General features: G+C 36.2%; 4 protein-coding genes across 6 annotated transcripts; 3 read left to right on the plus strand and 1 right to left on the minus strand.

Moving 5' to 3' along the window:
* Positions 1-493: 493 nt before the first annotated feature.
* LOC107419006 (probable WRKY transcription factor 48) lies at positions 494-2,591 on the plus strand. Its single transcript, XM_016027717.3, has 3 exons — positions 494-1,160; positions 1,556-1,699; positions 1,830-2,591. Exons 1-3 carry the CDS (start codon positions 652-654, stop codon positions 2,299-2,301), a joined length of 1,125 nt encoding a protein of 374 aa, XP_015883203.2. The 5' UTR covers positions 494-651; the 3' UTR covers positions 2,302-2,591.
* Positions 2,592-5,874: 3,283 nt separating this feature from the next.
* On the plus strand, positions 5,875-7,458 carry LOC107404696 (peroxidase 40). Its single transcript, XM_016011684.4, has 4 exons — positions 5,875-6,222; positions 6,335-6,526; positions 6,664-6,829; positions 6,946-7,458. Exons 1-4 carry the CDS (start codon positions 5,953-5,955, stop codon positions 7,335-7,337), a joined length of 1,020 nt encoding a protein of 339 aa, XP_015867170.1. The 5' UTR covers positions 5,875-5,952; the 3' UTR covers positions 7,338-7,458.
* A 21-nt stretch (positions 7,459-7,479) lies between these two features.
* LOC107407409 (flowering time control protein FCA) lies at positions 7,480-18,337 on the minus strand. Its single transcript, XM_048464959.2, has 19 exons — positions 17,993-18,337; positions 17,349-17,419; positions 16,930-17,008; positions 13,241-13,323; positions 13,113-13,164; positions 12,870-12,931; positions 12,555-12,621; positions 12,083-12,162; positions 11,925-11,989; positions 11,605-11,664; positions 11,356-11,506; positions 10,541-10,606; positions 9,864-10,454; positions 9,210-9,404; positions 8,892-9,125; positions 8,779-8,817; positions 8,224-8,289; positions 8,067-8,112; positions 7,480-7,770 (listed from the first exon to the last, which is right to left on the minus strand). The coding sequence occupies exons 7-19, from the start codon at positions 12,580-12,582 to the stop codon at positions 7,763-7,765; spliced, it is 1,629 nt and encodes a 542-aa protein (XP_048320916.1). The 5' UTR covers positions 12,583-12,621; positions 12,870-12,931; positions 13,113-13,164; positions 13,241-13,323; positions 16,930-17,008; positions 17,349-17,419; positions 17,993-18,337; the 3' UTR covers positions 7,480-7,762.
* A 10-nt stretch (positions 18,338-18,347) lies between these two features.
* On the plus strand, positions 18,348-22,104 carry LOC107404693 (GPN-loop GTPase QQT2). 3 transcript variants are annotated; one of them, XM_016011680.4, is made up of 7 exons: positions 18,348-18,876; positions 19,234-19,345; positions 19,491-19,690; positions 19,821-20,047; positions 20,340-20,630; positions 21,183-21,388; positions 21,503-22,104. In XM_016011680.4, the coding sequence occupies exons 3-7, from the start codon at positions 19,588-19,590 to the stop codon at positions 21,816-21,818; spliced, it is 1,143 nt and encodes a 380-aa protein (XP_015867166.2). In that variant the 5' UTR covers positions 18,348-18,876; positions 19,234-19,345; positions 19,491-19,587; the 3' UTR covers positions 21,819-22,104. The 3 variants fall into 3 exon arrangements, with proteins under 3 accessions (XP_015867166.2, XP_015867164.2, XP_015867165.2); XM_016011678.4 differs by having other exon boundaries at positions 19,549-19,690; XM_016011679.4 differs by having other exon boundaries at positions 19,552-19,690.
* Positions 22,105-22,288: the final 184 nt, after the last annotated feature.

Consider the following 22,288-nt stretch of genomic DNA (forward strand, 5'->3'; position numbering starts at 1 on the left):
ATCCATATATAGATATATATTTTGAGAAAAAAGTTTTTAAGATAAAAGAAAATAGTTAATATTGTTTTTATTTTTACGTACATTTTAAAAAGTTGAAAAGGAAAAACGGAGAAGAAAAACAGGAAAATGGCTGAGAAATCACATGCAAATGCAGAAGGCGAGCAAAAAAATTTCCAGCCCACGTGGACCTGCAAAGGGATGGAAGACCGGAACAACCAGTCAAAAATGCGCGTCGAGATGGTGGGTCCAAAACGGAGGCGGTCGCGATGCATTTATTGTCAGCACCGGCCCATGGACATGGTAAACCGACAAGTGCCAGTCATGTTAAGGTGGGAAACGTCCCAAGGCCAAGCTGTCCTCCAAAATCCTAACCCAAAGTCCATTCACATACTAAATAAAATTTTTAAATAATAAATAATAAATAATAAAATAAAGATTTGTTTTATTATTATTATTTTTTTAAATAAAAGGAAAAAAAAATCATCAAACAGTGTCACACTCTCTTTCTTTTATCTCTCTCTTTCTTGGCCTTTGTAATAAAACAACTACTTGGAGAACAAGTTCAAAATGGAGAATATGTGCTAATAAGCTTTATTTTTATTTTTAATTTTTGGGGGGGTTGGTCTGATAATCTCTGTCTCTCAAATTCTCATGGATATGAAAGAAGAGGAGGTAAAGACGGAGAATTCGATGGCAATTTTCTCCGATGAGATTCCGATGAATAATTTTTCTTTTTCAGGCATATTTGACATGCCATGTGAAGCGGCTGAAAAAGATCCTTTAGGGGGTTTCATGGACTTGCTAGGAATCCGACATGACCACTTTCCTCCTTCTCATGATTTATTCGATTTGCCTTCTCTCACCACCACCACCACCACCACCACCACCTCTTCTTTCTCTGCTGCTGCACCCACTTCCATTGCTGCCTTGATGTCGTCGTCGATGACGATGACGATGACGATGCCAGCGCAACCACTCCCTTCACCTTCGCCGCCTTCCAGTACTGTACTCCCTGAGACCTCTGAGGTTCTCAACACCACCCCCACAACCCCAAACTCATCTTCTATTTCTTCATCTTCAAATGACGACCAAACTAAACCACTTCAAGAAGAAGAAGGAGATGCTGACCAGCAGGATCAGGAAAAAACCACCCACAAGCAGTAAGTTTGTAATTGTTATTTACCATATAATTAATTAATTAAGATGTATTATTATTATTATTATTATTGAAAATAAAAAAATACAGTGTTATTTATTTGTCATGTCTCCAACAGTAGTTCTTTATGTATATGTATATAAAGGAGGGAAAAAAAGATGAAGATTTTGATGAATGAGAGGTTTTGTTTTAGGTGTGTATGTGTGTGTGTGTGTGTGTGTGTGTGTGTGTGTGTGTGGTTGAGAAATATACATACATATTATGAATGAATAGTATGTTGTTCATATGGGGGTGGGTTTTGTTGCTGTTTCTTTTTTCTGATTTTTGTATAAAGTGAGAACAGTGATTTTATGTGGTGTTTTTATTATTTGGTGGGGTTGTGATTAATTTGATTTGTAGGTTGAAACCCAAAAAGAAGAACCAAAAAAGGCAAAGGGAGCCGAGATTTGCGTTCATGACAAAGAGTGAGGTTGATCAGCTTGATGATGGGTACCGATGGCGCAAGTACGGACAAAAAGCTGTGAAAAATAGCCCTTATCCAAGGTTCATATCAAATCACAATTTTTTTTGAATATTTCTTTTTTTAAAAAAAAAAAAATTTCCATGCTAAAATTAGAATTTTTATTTCATTTTTTCTTACGAGCTACGAAAAAATGTTTTAACACTACTACAGGAGCTACTACCGGTGCACCAGTGCAGGGTGCGGTGTGAAAAAGAGGGTAGAGAGATCTTCCGATGACCCGTCGATCGTCGTCACCACCTACGAAGGCCAGCATACTCATCCGAGCCCGGCAACTCCTCGAGGAAGCATCGGAATCGCTCCCATGGAGTCCGGTGGGTTCGTCCCGCCGGCTGCCACTTCACCATCACCCTTTGTCATTCCTCAACTTCCAAACTACCAACAGCAACAACAACATTCATTTATATATAGCTCACCCCCTTCTCTTAATATTAGCTCCAGTACTACTGGTTTTAGTCCTTCCTCCTCTTCTTCTTCTTCTTTTCCAGCTTTCGTTCAAGAAAGACATAATTATAATTACATACCATCTTCGGCTTCTCTCCTCAGAGACTATGGACTTCTTGAGGATCTAGTGTCCACCCAGATGAGGTCTACGGAGCAGAGAGATGGTGATATGATTGATTAATTTGATTTGTTATGTTTTTATTGATGAAGCTGGTATGTAATTCTGATCTAACTCACTACTACTTCTGGGTTTGATTATCTTCTACACCCCATTTTCATGAGCTTAGTGTATCTTTCAGCTTATATTTATGTCACTGTAAAAATCACTAGCCTTTTTGGCCTGTCAAAGGGGACTTAGTAGTAGTTTCGCACTCGATCGGGGATTTCTTTTTCTTTCTTGTGTTTATTCTTTGTACTTAGTGATCATAACTCAAATTTTATGCAGATTTATTTTATCAATTTGGTTTTGTATATCAATCCTTCAAATTGTCCAGTCTTCTCATTTATTTATTTATTTATTTTTCCTTCTCTTTCTCTATCTATATTCCCTTTTAATTTTATTGCTGATATTTTTTTGGTTGGAGGAACGTGCAGTTCTGGTGTTAATATAAAGGGCAAAAGAAATAGGGATAGGGTTAGGGTTATTGCAGCGCTCTTGCTTGATCCTGTTTTTGGATCCATTAGTTATTCGGTGTGAAAACCCTAAAGAAAAGGTTATATATTGGGCTGTAAAAATAAATAAATAAATAAATAAACCCTGTGTATATATAAAGTAAAATAAACCCAACATATTGAGACATGCATGGATAATAGTGCAACATGCAATAGTTTTACTCGACCATATATATATCTGACTCTTTTTGTTTATTGGCATTTCTTATATATTAACCGTTGTTCTTTAATTTAAGCTATATGTATGCATAGATAATTAAGCTTGGCTCATCAAAGAACTTGGCGCGCATATATAAAGCTAGGTACTGTCTAGTAGTTTTTGATTGAGATGGAGGATATGGAGTGGTATGAGATTTAATTTGGTATGGGAAATTGTGACTTTTAAGCTTTGTGGAAGGTATATGAGTTTTCATACCTATTGAAGTTATTGAAGTCTTTTGTCTCCATATTGCATTGTCTTCGTTAGCTATGGATGTTCTTGAATGCCCATGCTACATATAGCCATGCTTGATTGCTATACAGATTTATGCCTAAAAGTTATGTATGCAGAAAAATAGGATCAGTTTCCAAATCTTTAATGTTTATGAACCACATTGTCTGTGGCTTTATTAATTCCCATCGAATGTTCCAATGTTTATGTATGTTTATACATTGATACTATGCACACATACTGCATACATACACATTGATTCAACATATACTTTTTATATTGTTTGTAACAATCTTTCAATTTTAGCCATTAGCTTTCAAAAACCCTGATTTTAGAAGTATGTATGTATATATATATATATATATTATGTAGTATATGTACATGTATGATTTAGTTAAGATTTTCGTTGACATATTTCTTTTCAAATGAAAAGCGAGAGGACCGAGAAGCTAGCATGATATGGTATATATGTCGACAATTTGTAAAGATTAGAATAAGAAGCTTTATGGAAACTGGGAAAATATTGTCTTCGGTTTGTCAGGATAATTAGTACAGCTTTTATTTTGTTCCCTTTACAATATACAAAGTTTACTTTTAGCCTTTACTTTGTCATATTCTTATTTTTTTTTATTTCCATGACCAACTGGGAAATGTGCCATCTTTTTTCCCACTAGAAACCCTCCTTGCATGCATGCATACATGTTCATCTGATCCATCTAATCATACATGCCTGCATACCAACGAATTATATACGTATGTATGTAGCATACAAAAGTTATAGAGAGGATTTAATTAGAAAATCTAAAATTAAAATACTAAAGTGAATTGGATAGATATATACAACATCTAATGAAGATATAAAATGAGAAATTTCGGTATATTTCTGCCATATACAAATACAAAAGTAGTGAATATTCTTTGACAGACGGAATCATGCAAGAAAATTAGATGAAAAAAGGCACTCACTAAATGATTATATATATATATATAAAACACTCAATTACTAGAATTTAACCCCCCCCCTTTTTTTGCATCGTACTATTATCTTTTTAATATTAAAGAGAGCTAATAGTTAAAGTCGAATTTCATTTTTTTTAAAAAAAAAAAAGAAAAAGGAAAAAAAGATGCAGGTTCTTCCGCAAATTCAATATAAGTGCCACCCAGATAGTAAGATGCCAAAAACAAATCCAAACAAGGAATATGCATGCATGAATGTTACCACTCTATCTTATATAAATATATAGCTTCCTGCTTCACACCAAGCTAGTTGTTCACTGCACTATAAAAAAAACTATATATGTATATATATATATATATATACGTACGCGCATATAATACACTCTCAAAATATACATGTGTAATATTCACAATTAATGCCTCCAACTAGTTGTTTCTTCTTGTTGGATTTCGCTTATGTGTATTCTTTTATTTTTTTATTTATTTTTTGACTTTTGAAAAACTATAATACAGTAAAGTATTCCAAATCTAATATTTGTTGAATTGCATTTGGAGTTTTACAAATGAAACGTTTATTTAATTGCAAATGTGTCTAAAATATGGTAGATACCTATTCCTCACCTACAATGCCATAAATTACCATGAATTTCAAGCCATCAATTCTACTCATTAAGCTCAACAAGTAAGAAAGCTTCCGAATCTAGGTGGATAGATCGATTGACAAGGAATTTGAACACTACAATAGAACAATATTCAAGTCCCATTATTATATATAGATATACACATCGTACCAAATATACATATTGTTTGGTTAATGCAAGTGAATCCACACTCAAAGTTGCAAAGACACATCGACCTCTACCTTTCTTACCTTTTATTATTTTACCAGAAAAAAAAAAAAAAAAAAAGAAAAGTAAGAAAGCTTTTGCAGCATATTTACATGCATTATAAGAAAACAGACGAAAAGATATTATATTTTTCGGTGGCCTAAATTAATTTGATTTGTCTCCAATTAAAATCATGCTTCTTAGGCTATGGACTGACTAAAAATAACCAAGTGACTTACCCTCATGAAATGTCTAAAGCCGAGGCCTCTATAGATTCGATCCAATATTAGTTTTTGGACTCCATAAACACTCTCCCAGTTCTGCCAATGCCAAAAATTGAGCCCAATAGAACTAATATCCAACCATTTTGAACAAACACAAAACAGGACTTCTTGCAAAGGAGCGTATGCATATAAAGTGTCCAAATGCTACTAGTACTACTACTATTATTATTATATATAAACCATAAATTAATTGTAAAGTTTCGAAAATCTTTAAATTTCAGATAAATTTTCTGTGACACAGTTAATACTAAAATATGGTTTCGTCTTAAACGTTGAAACCCACAAATGTAGATACAGAAAAACAACATGGTTAATAATTTCCAGATACAGATAATTTATGAGTTTAGCCAAATGGCTTACTTGATAAAAGAACACTTTTTGTTGAACAAAGTGATTTAGCATAGATATAATTTAGAAAAAAGTGATTAAGCATACATATATACCAGAACCAGAAAGGAAGCTCATATCATATGCATGGAATTAGGTAAATGCATAAGGTCATCATTCACTGACCTTTTCTAAAAGTTAGCTTGACTCTTTCTCCTCCTGATCATCAACCACTCCTCCCTCTGAACCCCTAATCCAAGAACTACTATATAGAAAGTAGAAGAATTTGTCTATAGACTATAGTGATAGTATAGGAAAAGAACAAGAGGTCCATAATGGCCATGATAATCATGAAGTTCTTGTTGCTTTCATTGTTTCTGAATCTACAAGTCATTTTGTCTGAAAATATGCCAACAACAGCTAGTCAAGAAGCAGGGTATGGTTATGGAGGTGAAATAGGAGGGTTCTTAAGAATAGACTTGTATAAATTTGCCTGTCCAGAAGCAGAGGCTATAATCTTCTCTTGGGTCAACAAGGCAGTCATGGAGGACTCAAGAATGGCCGCCTCTCTTCTTCGTCTCCATTTCCACGACTGCTTTGTCAATGCAAGTCATCTATGGATATCATATTCTTTTTAATTTGTGTATTAATATTTGGTTACAGTGTATATATATTATATGTGATGTGGGTTTCTGTAAATCTGTTCTGTTTCTGCAGGGATGTGATGCTTCAGTGCTGTTAGACGACACAGAGAGCTTCGTGGGTGAGAAAACAGCAGCGCCAAATTTGAACTCTCTGAGGGGTTTTGAAATAATTGACGCCATTAAAGCAGAGCTCGAGTCTGTTTGCCCTCAAACTGTATCATGTGCTGATATTCTCGCTATTGCTGCAAGAGACTCTGTGCTTCTGGTTGGAGTCGTTGGACATTACCTTTTTAAATTTTGGAAGAGAGAACGGTTGCTTTATTTATAAAAATTAAAAATATATATATAATGTTATTTTATTATACAAGTATTTTATTTTTTTAATGAGCTTTTCTGTTTCAGTCTGGTGGGCCAGGTTGGGATGTCCAAATGGGAAGGAAGGACAGCTTCACTGCTAGCAAAGCAGCAGCCAACAACAATATCCCAGGCCCAAATTCAACTGTACCTATACTCATTGCCAAGTTTCAGAACTTGGGCCTCGATCTGAGGAACATGGTTGCACTCTCTGGTACTCTGATCTTGCTTATTTAATCTTAACCTTAATGCTTAATTAAGGTTTATAATTGTTATTATTGGTATTATTTAGAAATACCTATTCATACTAATTTGTTGTTTGATCGATAGGTGCACACACAATGGGAAAAGCCCGTTGTTCGACGTTTAGTGCTAGGCTACAAGACACTAGCATACATTCACCTCTGGATTTCATTGAATCACTTCAACAACTATGCTCTGGATCAGACAGCGGCACAACTCTAGCACACCTCGACTTGGTAACCCCGGCAACATTTGACAACCAGTACTATGTTAACCTCATTTCTGGAGAAGGTTTGCTCCCTTCCGACCAGGCTCTCATCACAGGAGATGATCGAACTCGTGAGCTTGTCCAAACATATGCAAACGATCTATTCACCTTCTTTGAGGACTTCAAGAATTCTATGCTTAAAATGGGAAACATTGGGGTAGCAACAGGAATAGACGGCGAGATACGAACCAACTGTAGGACCATTAACTAACCCATCACGCCAAGATGGGCATGCCAGTGGTTTACTCAATGTGGAATGTTTTTAGTGCTTAGGTGTGGTGTCTGGTTTCAAAGCGAAGTTAATCCAACTTGATTAGATAGTTTAATATCCATCCATATTTTGCTACTCCACATATTAAAATCAAGCTATCTAGTTATTCTCATATGACATGTTACACTAAAACAATTTATTGTGACAATGGCACACAAGTTGGAGTGAGCCAGTAAAACCTCACCATGAATAATATATAACCACATGGCTGAAAGAAATGTTCCCGTTACGCTTTTGGCATCTAGACAATAAAAACATTTGGCTGCTCCTGTTAGCCAGTGAGATTGAAACAGGTCTTCAAATCCTTTGCACTCTGCATCACAACTCTTTTGCCCATGCACCGTCCCATATTCTATTCCTGGGTTTCAAGCTCCTGAAGAGAAAAAAATAAAAAAGTTTACTCAAATACAAGGGATGAATAGCCTGTCAACTATAGAGGATGCAAAATGCATGTTAGGTTTATATAGTCTTTTAGATTCCGGTTTGTATAGCACACCAGATTAACTTTCAAGTTTCAATATGTTGCCTGGTTTTTGACTTTTTGCTCCGAGGGAGGGGTAAAAGGGTTGTATTTAGGATCAGAGTTTAATCAGTAGAAGCCCAAATCATAATGCATCGCTAGTGAAACCCCAAAGAAAATTAGAATTAACCAATGGAAATGCTAAGAACCTGCTGGCTTATTCTTCCACATCCACTCCTGAGCAGCCTGAAGCCCCTGGAGCAAAGAGAATAAATTTGTGATAATAACAACAAAGCGAGCACATCAAACAGTTGAAATAGAATTATTTTGTGATCAATGAATGCCTCAATAGCAAACATACAACACCTGTTGAAAGCGAGAAGGATCACTGACTGTGTTAGATGCCCCCCGTAATTGTGTGTAGCCAAGTTCCTGTAAATAAAAAGGATTCAATTCCCCAATTATATATACATAAGTTTTAATAAATCTAGAACAACACAAAACAACAAACTATGAGCACCTCAACAAGCACAAATATATATTTAGAATCTCCTAACCAACAGTGGGCCATTTCATGGGACACCCTTTCTCATGGTTTTTCTTTTTCGACACGTTTTCTTGACATGCTTAATTCATCAATTTAAACCATCAAACAAATCACATGCCAGTTCTATTAAGAAATCGTTTGAGAACAAGTAACTTTCTTACTTGTGAATTCAATTTGACTTGCGTGTTTTATAAATAAAGGTGAAATGATGCATGTAGAGTTGTAGACCCCTACAACCATATACATGAAACTACTCTAAAGTAGGATTAACATCTTTGAAGAAAAATCTTAGCACAGGCAACAAGATCCAAAACTATATTTTTCCTTCAAAGCCTAGCACTAAAAATTAAATTATTGTGATAAGCAAATATTACCTGTACATTTTGATGAGTTATTATTCCTGAAGCCTGATACTGGAGTTTAAAAGCATATTTAGTTAGTACTAGAACAACTAAAAACATTTCAAAACCACACAGTGAACACTGACCGATGACGATAAAGACCGTTGTTGTAATTGCTGGTGGTTATGAAGCTGCGTTTGAAACTGAGGTTGAAGCTGCGTTTGAAACTGAGGTTGAAGCTGCAGTTGCTGTGTTTGTGAAACCTGCTGGGTAGATAGATGCTGAGGGAGTGATTGGGACTGAGGTTGCGGAACTGGTACCTTTTGTTGCTGCTGCTGATGCTGTTGCTCATATAATATCAACTCCTCAGGTTTCTCCCACTAGAGGTTCAAAAAAGAAAACATTAAGCCACACCAAAACCAAGTGAAGAAAACACCAATAACAGGCGAACTGATAATTCTCACCTTGCTTTCACCAGAAACACTATTATAATAGTATTTGTATCCATCAGGGGAGGTGTGTTCTGTCCAATTGCCTTTTACAGGAGGTACAGCTTGGGCTGTTGCAGGTACAGAAGCAGCAGCAGATGTGGATGAAGGCACATCTGCAGATACAACAGCAGGGGTGCTACCAAGCGCCTGTGGTGTGATCCCAGCCCACTACAACAGGTGAGACAAACACAAAACTCAGAATGTGGTCTTTGGGTTGGTAAAACAATGAGAAATAAGATAGATACTATTAACTAAGCATCTTCAGTCCCAGAAATGGTATGGGAGAAGAGATTTTATGTTGTCCCAAAATCAGCAGCAGCCAGATACTTACTGAGTGAAAAAACTGCGAACATTTATTCATGTGATATGTCTATGAGGAAACTATTATCTAGCAATGGATAGGCACATTTACATTATGCTTTGCAATCTTGCTCACAAAATGGACATGTCCTATGTTTTCATCCTAAGTTTTCTTCTAGTTAACCATGTAACTGATCCATTTAGAGTAGCTTAGAAAAAGAACAAACAGTGACTCCAACTCTCAAACCTTGAGCATCCAACAAATATTAAAATTTACTGTAGAAAAAGTTAAATTTGGATTAATATAGCACCTATTCTAGAAAATACCTGCTGCTGTTTAGTAGCCTGGGAACTCTGCTGCAAAGCCAAACCTTGATTTGGTGGCTGCATTTGTTGTAACTGTTGTTGGAGCTGGGAGAAAGCCTGTTGAGATGACTGAAAACTTGCCTGAAGAGATTGTGTCTGTTGTGACAGCATCTGAGCTAATTGAGAAGGTGATTTCTGAGGAGGCTGAAGCAGTTGCTGCTGGACTGGAGCAGCAGGAAGCTGCTTTTGATTTGATGCTGCGGGCGCAGCATGTGGTTGTAAGTTAATACTTAAAGGAGTGTGAAGAGCTGTTGCAGACGACGCACTCTGCTGAACCTGAGGCTGAGATACAGACAACTGTCCACTCAAGCCAAGTAGCTGTTGTGAGGGTAGAGGCTGACTTAAGGGCGTTTGACCAGCTGAATGAGGAAGTTGTGGCTGACCAAGCTGCTGTACTGATGCAAGGGACGTTTGTGTCTGGGAGTAAGATGCTAAATTTTGAGGGTGTGATTGTAAAGAAGGTGGCAACTGCTGAGGTGATTGAAGAGGCTTCTGCAATTGAGATATTTGTCGGCCAACTGGAGCAACTTGTGGCATAGATTGATTAAAACTCTGTCAAGCATTCAAAATAAAATCATTATCACAATTGATGTATAAGTTAATTTGGTGAGGCATTAAACTACAAAATCACCATGTACCTGTTGTGATGACACTGCTACTCCCGGATAATCTGAAGGACCATTATGGCCGCCAGCTTGACCACCCTAAAAATTTTGTAAGCAAGATAAATAATAGAAGTTTACATTATTACTAAGTTCTAGAAATGCACATTTCCATGAAAATAAACTGGAAGTCTTGAAAAGAAAAGTACGAGGACAAAAAACACAATAGGCATATTCAACTTACAACACCTTTAAAAAACAAAACTCCAAAATTCAAGAAACTATTCAACATGATGCTTCTTAAACAAGCCCCCCTCTTTTCTGTCCTTATCTTATTGAAGGAAAAAAATTAGGAAAAAATAAAAATCATTGAACCTTTTTTTTGGTATTCCTCTGCAACAAAAGAAAGTGCTAAGCATGTAACTTAATGCTGGCTAGTTGCGTTAAAGTGTATGCTAACATCCTCTAAGTGCAAAGAAAGTCCAAATACACCATTTTGGTAAAATCTAATTAGAAAGTGATCACTAGAAGTCAAAAAAATGCCCCTAACACTGGCAATAAGACTGAAAGAATAACTTCAGTAGGCATCCATGTGAATTTGCCTACACAACCCTGATATTAATGGGCTGATCATACACATCATCATTTACATTTAGTCCAACTTTTTGCTGCTTTTCATTTCCCTGGATTGACTGCAAATCATCATGTGCAGTTAGAAGAGACAGACTTGTAACATATCAAACTAGATCTTCCACCGAGTGAACATCATCAAACATTTAGTAATTAACAAAAACATGCTACTTTAAGATTACAGGTGGAGATTTTTGTAGGATCAGATAGACTGGTCTTACCGAATTCATAGGCATTGCCATGCCACCAGACATAGGAAGCAACTGGCCTCCAAAACCATGAATAGGTGCATTAGGGGACAGCCGGCTCATTGGACGCCAAGCATTAGGCGGGATTCGATCCCTCATAGGCTCACCAAAATTAGGCACTGGTCTGATAAAGGAAAACATGGAAAAAATAGAATATGGAAATAAACAAAACGACAAGAAGCATAAGTAACTATGTCAGAATATGTCAATGGCACATATTACCTGGCTCCCGGTGCCTGAAATCGAGGACTGAAACCTGTATTTCCCGATGCAGGAGTTCCCCTAAAAAAGAATAATTTCAAAATTGCATAAGGGTTTGTTGGCTGCATATATAAGATTAATTGAAATTAAGTTGCTGTGTACTCTCAACTTATATTTCAAGCAAATTATGCACAGTGACAAAAATAGTGCTTTATTGAGCCAAAGTTCAATATGAAAATGTCCTCCCTCATGAAAATTGAAAATGCTTTGACACCATTCCTAGAGTTTACGGTTGATGATGCAAATGCTTAAAGGCAAGAATAAGAAAGAAAATGGGAAACCTTGAATCTCCAGGCCTAGGTCTTTTAGGATCAGCAAACCGGACAGTTAATGGTTGATCACAACCCTGAGATACCAGAAAGAAATTTAGTATTTAGCATTTAATAAGGCAATCTTAAGCAGAAGATTACCAGAGGCATTTTAGAAATTTAACTCTTACTCTCATTGTATAGCATCCATTAAGAGCATTGATAGCTGCCAACGCCATCTCTCTATGAGAGTACTTAACAAAACCACATCCTTCAAGTTGAATTTACAAAGCATAAATCAGGAACAGTAACATACACAGGATAGAAACTGCTTATGAACATTGTACACGGACAAAAATGGTCAGAACAGCTTGTTCATGCTTTTGATTAAAGGACCCACCACATAACAATATACAATATTAACCAACTTGTATATTACTGAATAACATCCAAACAATAAGCAGACAAAATCACACTTGCATTGAAAAATTGGATGTCCTATTCTGAGAGAAACAATTGAGACATTTAATATGAATTAGTAAGACATGTGAGATTTGGTTATCTTGAAATCAATTTGTGAGATTACAATATAGTAAAAGAAGCATTGAACAGAATATATGATAAAGATAGCATTCTTTAAAATAACAGGACTGGAAGGCACACCCCGACTCTGCTTCAATTCATCACGCATAAGGTAAACATCTTCAACTCGACCATAAGGTGAAAAAATCTGCCAAGGAGACACCACTATTAGTTTTGCATCATTTATAATTCTAAATGATCAAATTTTTTGATATATAAAGTTAAGAAAATTTATACATCAATTATGCCAAGAAAACATCCTTGGAAATACCTAGTTTTGTTTAATCCATATTTAATTTGAATGGAAAGGAGACTTTTCATGGTACTAAGCTAAGAAAAGAATCCCCACTAGGAATAACCTATCTCATAAGGAGAGAGAAAATAACATTGACTTACCTCCTCAACTTCCTTTTCTGTAGCTTGTTTGTTCAAAGAGCCCACAAATAACTTGTACTCAACTGCACCTACCGTAAGAGGGATTAAAACAGCAATAGAAATTAGAAATTTTTTAATAAGTTCAGAAACCATTATGCATGCAGACAAAGTTGAATTAATCTAACTAGTTGAAGACTATTGAAACAAATTTGGATATGGATAAAATAACAACGTTTCAAAGACTAAGATTGAGATGAAAACTACCAAGGCGTTCTCGTTCCCCATCAGCATATCGAACTTGAATAGGACCTAATCCCTGAACAGACATGCAAAGTTAAAGATTATAAATTGATACATCAAAATTTAAAACCGGATATAGTACGAAAGCTCACCCCCGGAAGAGTATGTTGATTATGTAAAGCTCTAATAGCTCTATCAGCTTCTTCTGAGGTTGCATATTTTATAAAACAACAGCCTGCATAAGAAAGAATGTTGATCCTTATCTACTTCACATACCGGCCCAAACAGGCAGCTAGATTCTTATTTAATACATACATACACAGAAGACATGTATCTTTAATACCATGTGTCTGACATATATCTTTAGATTTACGCTAAACATAATGTTTTAAAATAAAAAATGATATAAGCAAGGTTTGGCAACACAATACATGATTAAATAAAAGTTGACATAACATAAATGAAATACGAAACAGAGTCTCACAAAATGCTTGTATAAGACCAAAGTGTAAATAAGCACAAATAATTTTCTGGCAATAATCTGCCAATAAGCAATCTTTATTTTATTGTAACGATCAACAATGTTGTGCATACAGTCACAGTAGTTAAACAGATTAACAGATGTGTTGCCAAACAAATAATTAAAGATCCAAGAAAGCTTTCTTTACAAGTCATTCCACTAACATATTAGTCACACAGCAACATAACAACCTAAAGGAAGCAGGTATCCCTGAATGGGATCTCAAGAACATATAACAATGCCCCAAATGAATTGGTGAAAAAATTAATATCACCCTAAACCATTAATTATGTTAAAAGCATGCTTTCTACAAGTCCAAAAAGAAAAAGACTACGTTAGAGTGAGTGAGTGAGAAATACCAACAACACAGATCATGGTTCTTTTGTATTACTAGAAAGGTATCAACACAATGGCTGCCAATTTTTACTGCTTTCTTATTGCCAAGTTTAATATAATTCTTAGAAGAAAACACAATTATTCATTGGCAACTTCCTGCCCAACAATCTATAACAATTAACACCACACACATAAGAGCAGTTCCAATCAACAATTTTACCACTACTGGCATAGCATTCGATCACCACCAGTTACTGAACATCCAAATTACATCCATCTAATTGTTTTACAAACAAAACCAGGAAAATAAATATCTTCCATATACACCACGACTTGGAAAAAAAAAAAAAAATGACGTCCCAAGATCAACTTTTCAAACACCATTAACTTGCTGCTTAGGTATGGACCCCAAAGATCTTATCACAAGACCAAAGGAATAATTAGATAATAGGACCTCCAATCAACCAATTAGAATTTACTTAAGCAATGTCAAAAATTGATTATAGAATATCCCTTATCTAATCACAGAGAGAACTCCTCACTCTAAGCAACTACTGGTCCAGAATCAGAAACATCTTTCATCAAAAGAAGAGATGAATGTTGATAGAAGCACTAAACATTCCCCTCTGCATTCTTTCTTTCAGGAGGAACAGCCTAAAGCAAATAAGCAACCATCATATCAAATAGAAACACCAAAATGAGGTCCCACCAAATTACTTCAAACATTGACATAGGTTTCCTACTTTGACATAGTCCTCCTATTAAGGGCATTATCAGATACATCAAACCAATATGCATTATCCATACATCATCAGCATGCTTTACACCGATAAGAGTTAAACAAAAAGCATATGAGGGCAAAAATTAAAACACACCATTTGATATAACAAGGTGCAAGGATTGCAAGGATTAAGTCAACTAGCCGCATCCAAGAAATAATCACCGGGCACAAATTGTGCATTGTCCAATACCCAAACAAACTAAGAAGCCACAATTTGCTTGTGGGAGTTTATGTAATACAATATGAAGAAATCATGTAGTTAAAAATGATCTAAAGAGGTGCAAACCAGCCATCATTCGATTATGGTTCCATGCAAAATGGTACTTAAAAAGATCCCAACACCAATATTCTACAGAAGCTTTAAATGGTATCCTCAAAGGGCACAATATGATAAAATTGAAAGATTTAATGGAGCAGCTTACAGATTCGTTAAATATGCTCTTCAAAAGAATTGAATACTTAGTCCCGTGTCTAATCTCTTCCATCTATTCTACAACTACATAATATGTATGTAAAAATGTATTCACTGCCATCAACTAAAAGCCACTATAGCAACCAGAGAAAAAGAAAAGTTAACTACGAGGAAAAAAAATGATTCTCTCCCATAGGAAGTGCATTCTGCCTTGACAAGGATCCCTATACAATTAACAAAGACATATACCACCTGTCCACCACCATAAATAAGTACCCCGATTTTGATAAATCTGGAAAACGCATTATATGCTCTATGCATGTTGACATAACTAGTACTTGTATAATAAACATCAACCAGAATGGCAGCCATAACATAGCAGAGAATTCTGCAAGTGTGAAAAAACTCATGCATTGATCACCCCAAAAAAAAAAAAAAAAAAAAAAAAAAAAAAAAAGAAGAAAGGAGGGGGGGAACCCTTTGTAATTGATATCATCCAAATATAATGAAAAAATTTGCATAATACATCCATAGATCAGATAGTAAAAGGCATCAGGTGATATGATATTCTGTAAAACCAACCATATGGGGAGCTTTACAAGCAACCGAGTAAAAAGGTTAACTCCCAAAGAATAGAGAAACCATTCAAGGAAATGGTAAGAACAGAAACCCCAAAACATAAAAATTTTACATCGGAAACCCAAAGTCTGCACTAGCATCCACCAGAGATTATAAACGAAACCACAGAAACTACAACGGAAAATCCCATAAGCTTCATATAGCAATCTGCTAGTTATATAAGCTATGCCCATGTCTGATTCGCACTAGGAAGCTTCTAATACCACCACCATATGCAATCTCACGGGTATAAAATAGCAAACCAATGTCGAAAATCGATGACCATTAACCACTTGGTTCACAATACTAGTACTCAAACCCAATATATGCAAAAGGATATGTACTTAATCAGCACGAGAACTATCCTGATACCATGCACAGATGCTCCATCACACTGCTTGCTCCACATCATACTCAAGCATAAAAACAAACCAAACCAACTTGCTTGAAATTGTATAATGATTAAAAGGAAACAAAAAAAGAAAAAAAAAAATCAACCACCATATTCCACACATCCATCCCATTAGCGTGAAAATAGAGATTTTGAAGGACTGGTACACAACAAATTCACACAACCCATTGAATAACATTGCTATACATCTCTAATTCTCTAGGAGATCATCCAACTTCAGATCCATCACATTGTGTCAACATCAAAAAGTGCATGACATTCCAAGTCATTCAAAAGAAATAGTCCCAGGTTCACCAAGATAATAAACCAAAGGAATACTATTACATTTTGATTAATACTATTAAAAAGCAATAATCCATGCATTTTTTAAGTCACTCTTCTGTACAACCAGTTGCACTTCTAAAAACTTCTTGACATAAACAAGCCACAGTTTTGGCAATAGACACTCCCTATACAAATGATTTGCTGGGTAGTGCCCCAAGTGCTGTAGCCACTATTACAAGGGCAGACCTATTTCTCTTCCAAGACCACAACTGCTGTACAGAAGCTGGTTTTACTAGGTTTACATGTCCTGCCTTCTTCTTGTTTGAGAGGATGGCTATGAAACTAAGATTGCAACCAAAACCAACAAGCTTGAAACTTGTTGCAAAAACAAACGGAGACGAAATATTATCTTTCGGTTGCTCCCCTCAGCCTCTTAGAGGACCTGAAATAAGATAATGTGGTTACAGTTACATCATAGAAACTAGTATTCAGACATACCCTGTTGTTGTCCTGTTTTCTTATCTTTAATTGGAGCAACTTCTATGACATTCCCATGTTCCTCAAACAAGGGGCGAATCTGAAATCAAATACGTGAAGCATGTAAGAATATGAAAAACTATATATAACAAAACCCAAGAAAGTATAGAATGGATACAAATGAAATGTTCCATCCTCTAACATACCAAAAAATGATGCAATTGATAATACATGTACAAATATATATTTAAAGTACCACAAGCTATTTGTGTTACATGTGCAAATGAGTGAAAATGCTACAAATCGGTATGGACAGCTAATGAGCATGGCACACACTATGTGGTCAGGGAAAGATGACAAACAAGAATGCCACTTGATAAAGTTTCTAACTCAGCTAAAAGATATATGCAAAGAACTATTCAATAATTTGACTGACTTACATCTTCCTCAGTGGCCGTCCTTGGAACTGATCCAACAAAAAGTTTGGCAAAATTGCCTCTATCAAAACGATCTGAAAAAGATTAAATCACCAAAGCCTTAGAAATATATATATACATGTATGTATGTATGCGTGTAAAAGAAGACGAAATGATGTGAAGTTGCAAGTATGGCAAAACAAACAGAAAGAAATTGAGCGAACAAAATACTGAAACCAGACTCAAAGCAAACTCTTTCTTGATATAAAAAATTCAAAAATAAATACCAAAAAATGGGGCCCTTAAATTAATAATCTAAATGGAAAAAGAACATGCGTAATGTAATACATTTACTATAGCCATGAGTTAGGTACATCGTAAAGTGAATGTGAGCTTCAGAGAATCAAACAACGAGTTCAAATACAATGATAAGCGATCAAGACCAGGCCTTTAAATCCAACTTTAACAATAAAACCAAAATTTGATTTCAAACAGCAAAAACTTATCACATGATGGTAGAGATTTACCCACTCCTATCTCAAAATATAAAAACAAATAGTAATAACAGTAACAATTCTAATTAACTGTGAAGTGAAACAAGAAGCATGCAATTCAAGACGACACCGTAAAGCTAAAAATCAAACTGCTCCACCAACAATTTAGCTTACCTGGAGGAGACCCTCCACGGGCAGAGAAAGGAAACCCTCGTTTCTGCCCAGAAAGAGCTGGCGGGGCCTGGTGATTCGAAGAGAAGCCGCCTCCTCCTCCTACTCCTCCCACCGGCCGGAAGCCCCCTCCACCGCCGGCAGCGAGGGGAGAGAGGCGCGGTGGGCTCTCGAAGAGACGGTTAGAGCCACCGCGGTAATCGTTGGGGCTACGGCGAGAGTGATGGTGGTTCAAGGGGGCGTCAGAAAAGCGAGAGGAACCTCTGGAGTGACGATATGCGTGGGAGTCCTGGTTGTTGTTGTTGATGCCACTGCCATAGCGGTCTCCTCTGTATCTATCCAGCTTTGCTATAGTACCAAAAAAACCCTAACCCTAGCTTCAATTAAGCTTCTGAATTTTGAATTTGGAATACCAAAAGAAGACGAAGAAGACAGGTTGTTACAGTGTGAGAGAAAAGAATGAAGCAGAGAAGACGAGGGAAAAAAGGGGAAGAAGTTCAGCTTTGTCCCGACGTTGAAAGACTGGAATTGGGCCGACCGGGTCGGGCCGATTCTTTTCTTTATGGTCTTGACTATCAAACATTGGACCTCGTCGCCACAATTGGCTTTTCCCGTCCCATTGGACTCTGGGCCCATTTGATAATGCTATTAAAACTTTTTGGAAAATTAAAATGCGCTCTAAAAAGAAATGAATAAATGAATAAAAAACCTAAAGACTGGTTCACTTGGGTGAGAGCAGAGGAGGAAGTCCAATTGTAGGGAGAGAGACACCAGAGAGAGCGAGAGAGGTCGGAAAGTTCAGCTGCGCCTCTTCCCCATCAGAGCTTTTCAACTCAACTTTTGAAAGGACCGCGTTTAGTATTACAGTGTGCCCTAGGTCTTAGTAGGTATGCTTGTTCCTCTCTAGTTGCTGTTTTCATACTCTGTGTATTCAGGATTGTGGTACGAAAGAGACAAGGCTAAAACAGCACTATATATTTATATATATATATATATATATATATATTTTTTTTTTTTCATTTTTCGGACTCAGTTTCTGTTTGTTTGATGAGAAAATATAGTTTGCTGCTTTTATTTTATTCTAGTTTCTGGGTTTATTTTTATGATTTTTCCTAACCCTAACTTATTTATGCCTTTTCCCGCCATCACGTCCTAGTTTCCTTCGTTTTCTCGCAACTCAAACTGAGCATTACCTTCTTTTTTTTCCCGCTTTTTAATGACTACATTTTATTTGATAATTCGAGGTTTCGCGCCGCGATGGAAATTGATTCTGACTTTAGCAAGATGAATATAAAATCATCGGAGCAAAGTGACGCTTCGACGCCAATGGATTCCGAAGATTCCTCCAGTACTCAGGTGGTCACTCACTCTGTCACTGATCTGTTTGGTTTCTTATAAAACCGAGTGAAGTGAAATCATGCTACTTTTTATTTTTTTCCTCTGTTGCTTTGGGGTCCTTCGATTAGTAACTTGTTTGAACCATTTGTATCCTGCATTTCAGCTCAATTTTGCCCTTGAAATGTTTGGATAATTTATTTGGCGTGTTTGGTATTGCTTAGAAGGCAAAGGGCAAAGAAAAGGAGGAACTGAGCGATTCCATGGAGAAACTAAATATTGACAAGTCATCTTCCGGGCAGGCAGGGACTTCATCATCTAACTTTAGGAGAAAACCGGTTATTATTATTGTTGTTGGGATGGCAGGTAATTTCATATTTGCTTGATAGATTTATTGGCTTTTGTGTTATTTATTTATTTTGTTGAATGTTGATGGTGGTATGTGTCTGTTTGAAGTAAAAATTGTGAATGACGAAATATTATAAATTGTTATCAGGGAGTGGAAAAACAACATTCCTAAATCAGCTGGTCTGCCACACTCAAGCTTCAAATATTCGGGGTTATGTAATGAACCTTGACCCTGCTGTGATGACCCTCCCGTATGGATCAAATATTGATATAAGAGATACTGTTCGGTACAAGGAAGTGATGAAGCAATTTAATCTGGGACCTAATGGAGGAATTCTAACATCACTCAACCTGTTTGCGACAAAGTTTGACGAGGTAAGACAGACATCTGAGAAATTGATGACCTGAATATTACACCGTATTATGCTAGAATTTTTAAATTGCTGTGCATGTTAGAAAGTGTCTTATGTGCTTTGGATTATTGGTTGGTTTTTGGCACATAGATGACGGTCATAATTATCAGTGTGTTTGGATTTTTTTACGCTGGTAGGCATTAAAAGGAAATAAAGAATGCATTGTTTCTCAATGAGTTTATGTCACAAAGATGCAGCTTCTTTTTACTGTCTTCTCTAACTTTCACGAAGTTTTTTATAATGCTCAATTTCAGGTTATTTCAGTTATTGAGAGACGTGCAGAGCAGCTTGATTATGTTCTTGTTGATACGCCTGGGCAGATTGAGATATTCACTTGGTCTGCTTCTGGGTCTATCATTACAGAAGCTTTTGCGTCAACCTTTCCTACTGTGGTCGCATATGTAGTTGATACACCCCGTTCAGCTAGCCCAGTTACCTTCATGAGCAACATGCTTTATGCTTGTAGCATCCTCTATAAGACAAGGCTGCCTCTTGTTCTAGCATTCAATAAAATTGATGTGGCTCAACATCAATTTGCTTTGGAGGTACACATGACATCCAAGTTAGTCAACATTAGTGTATATGGTGTATGAGTTAGTTAAGTTTGTTTACTTGGCCATTTTCAGATGATTATACTATTGAACCTTTGTGCCAAATGAATGTTAAAAATTTTAGATAATAAAAAAAAAGAGAAATGGTGGGGGGAGTGGTATTGGTAGTTAGATTTGGTAAAATCTTTGGTTATGCTGTTACCTTCAGCCTTTTGGCTGAATCATAGCCTAAGGATTTGACATTTGGCCCTTGATTGTATACAAAATAAAGCATAATACTTACTGTGAATGATTGGATGGGTACGAGAGAATGGAATCAATTTAGCTTTAGTTCCTTTGCTCCTTGGTTTTTAGCATTTAAGGGAAAATGATAATGGAGTTTCATGACATACTTACCATTCCATTTCTTCAATACCAGAATCTATTAAATCTTTTCACTATCTTGCTGCAGACCTCCTATTTTCATGGGAGCTGTGTGCTGTCCTATATATGTTCTAGAATTTACATTGTTGTTCTTAGTTTGTTTTGAAAATCATGTGCATGCAGTGGATGGAAGATTTTGAGGCATTTCAAGCAGCTGTAAGTTCAGATCATTCATACACTTCAACTTTAACTCAGAGCCTCTCCCTTGTGTTGGATGAGTTCTATAAGAACTTGCGTTCTGTTGGAGTTTCTGCGATTTCTGGTGCTGGAATGGAAGCCTTCTTTAAGGCCATTGAAGCAAGTGCTGGGGAGTACATGGAAACTTACAAGTAGTTCCTTGACTTATTAGATCTTTTTGCACTCTTCGCTGTAGTACTATTGTGTAGATGGTCCAATGATGGTTAGTCCAAATTCTTATTTTGCTGCTTGTTCTTGTTGTGTAGAGCTGAACTTGATAAAAGAAGGGCTGAAAAGCAACGATTGGAGGAAGATCGTAGGAGGGAGAACATGGCTAAGTTGAGGAAGGATATGGAGAAAACTAAGCTAGAAACCGTGGGTATGAACTCTGGTCCGAAGGACAAAGAAGATAGGATTGAACCCATTATGGATGAATTGATTAAAAAGGAAGCCATGATGGATGAAGAACATGAAGAAGAGGAAGAGGAAGATGATGGTGATGATTATGAGAGATTTAGTGAAGATGAAGATGTTATATATGAGGATGAAGATGAGGAGGTTGATAGGTTTACTTTTAAGTGATGCTTCCGTTTAGAAATATTTTTGAAGCTACTTTGTATAGTACTTCCAGATATATAATTTCACCCATTAAAGACTATTGGATGATACAAGTCTAAGTTTGGTTGAAATTTAAGTGGGTTGAAGAGATGATGGCTAGATAATTTTATATTTGTTTATTTTAGGGCCTGATTTGCATTGCTCTTAGCTTTTAAAAGTTGATGTTGTTTTTACCCAGAGGTGAAATCTTCTTCGATAAGAAGCAGTTTTGTAAAGTTCAATTATTCCAATTTTGGGCTTCTTCTTCTTTTTTTTTTTTTTTTTTTTTTTTTTTTTGGTTGTGTGTGTGGGTGGCTATTTGATATGATGTGATTATTACAATGTCACAATGTCTTTTTCATTATAATGAGGGAATCAGGAGAAAGTGGCGTTAAGAACTTTCCATGTAATTATTCTGTCAATAATGATAAAGTGTGATGTAACCTCACTACTAG

The sequence above is a fragment of the Ziziphus jujuba genome, chromosome 11 (genome assembly GCF_031755915.1).
Source record: "Ziziphus jujuba cultivar Dongzao chromosome 11, ASM3175591v1".
NCBI lineage: Eukaryota > Viridiplantae > Streptophyta > Magnoliopsida > Rosales > Rhamnaceae > Ziziphus > Ziziphus jujuba.

What these genes read in the sequence shown, in the direction of transcription:
- LOC107419006 (XM_016027717.3), top strand. Translation starts at nt 652, where the DNA reads ATGGATATGAAAGAAGAGGAGGTAAAGACGGAGAATTCGATGGCAATT. An exon ending in GAAAAAACCACCCACAAGCA is followed by an intron (nt 1,161 to 1,555) that starts GTAAGTTTGTAA and finishes TTTGATTTGTAG; the next exon opens with GTTGAAACCCAAAAAGAAGA. An exon ending in AAAAATAGCCCTTATCCAAG is followed by an intron (nt 1,700 to 1,829) that starts GTTCATATCAAA and finishes ACACTACTACAG; the next exon opens with GAGCTACTACCGGTGCACCA.
- LOC107404696 (XM_016011684.4), top strand. Translation starts at nt 5,953, where the DNA reads ATGGCCATGATAATCATGAAGTTCTTGTTGCTTTCATTGTTTCTGAAT. An exon ending in CAAGAGACTCTGTGCTTCTG is followed by an intron (nt 6,527 to 6,663) that starts GTTGGAGTCGTT and finishes TTTCTGTTTCAG; the next exon opens with TCTGGTGGGCCAGGTTGGGA. An exon ending in GAACATGGTTGCACTCTCTG is followed by an intron (nt 6,830 to 6,945) that starts GTACTCTGATCT and finishes TTTGATCGATAG; the next exon opens with GTGCACACACAATGGGAAAA.
- LOC107407409 (XM_048464959.2), bottom strand. Translation starts at nt 12,582, where the DNA reads ATGCGTGATGAATTGAAGCAGAGTCGGG. An exon ending in CCTAGGCCTGGAGATTCAAG is followed by an intron (nt 11,665 to 11,924) that starts GTTTCCCATTTT and finishes ATTCTTTTTTAG; the next exon opens with GGGAACTCCTGCATCGGGAA. An exon ending in TAGCAGTGTCATCACAACAG is followed by an intron (nt 10,455 to 10,540) that starts GTACATGGTGAT and finishes AATGCTTGACAG; the next exon opens with AGTTTTAATCAATCTATGCC.
- LOC107404693 (XM_016011678.4), top strand. Translation starts at nt 19,247, where the DNA reads ATGGAAATTGATTCTGACTTTAGCAAGATGAATATAAAATCATCGGAG. An exon ending in AACATCAATTTGCTTTGGAG is followed by an intron (nt 20,631 to 21,182) that starts GTACACATGACA and finishes ATGTGCATGCAG; the next exon opens with TGGATGGAAGATTTTGAGGC. An exon ending in GAGTACATGGAAACTTACAA is followed by an intron (nt 21,389 to 21,502) that starts GTAGTTCCTTGA and finishes CTTGTTGTGTAG; the next exon opens with AGCTGAACTTGATAAAAGAA.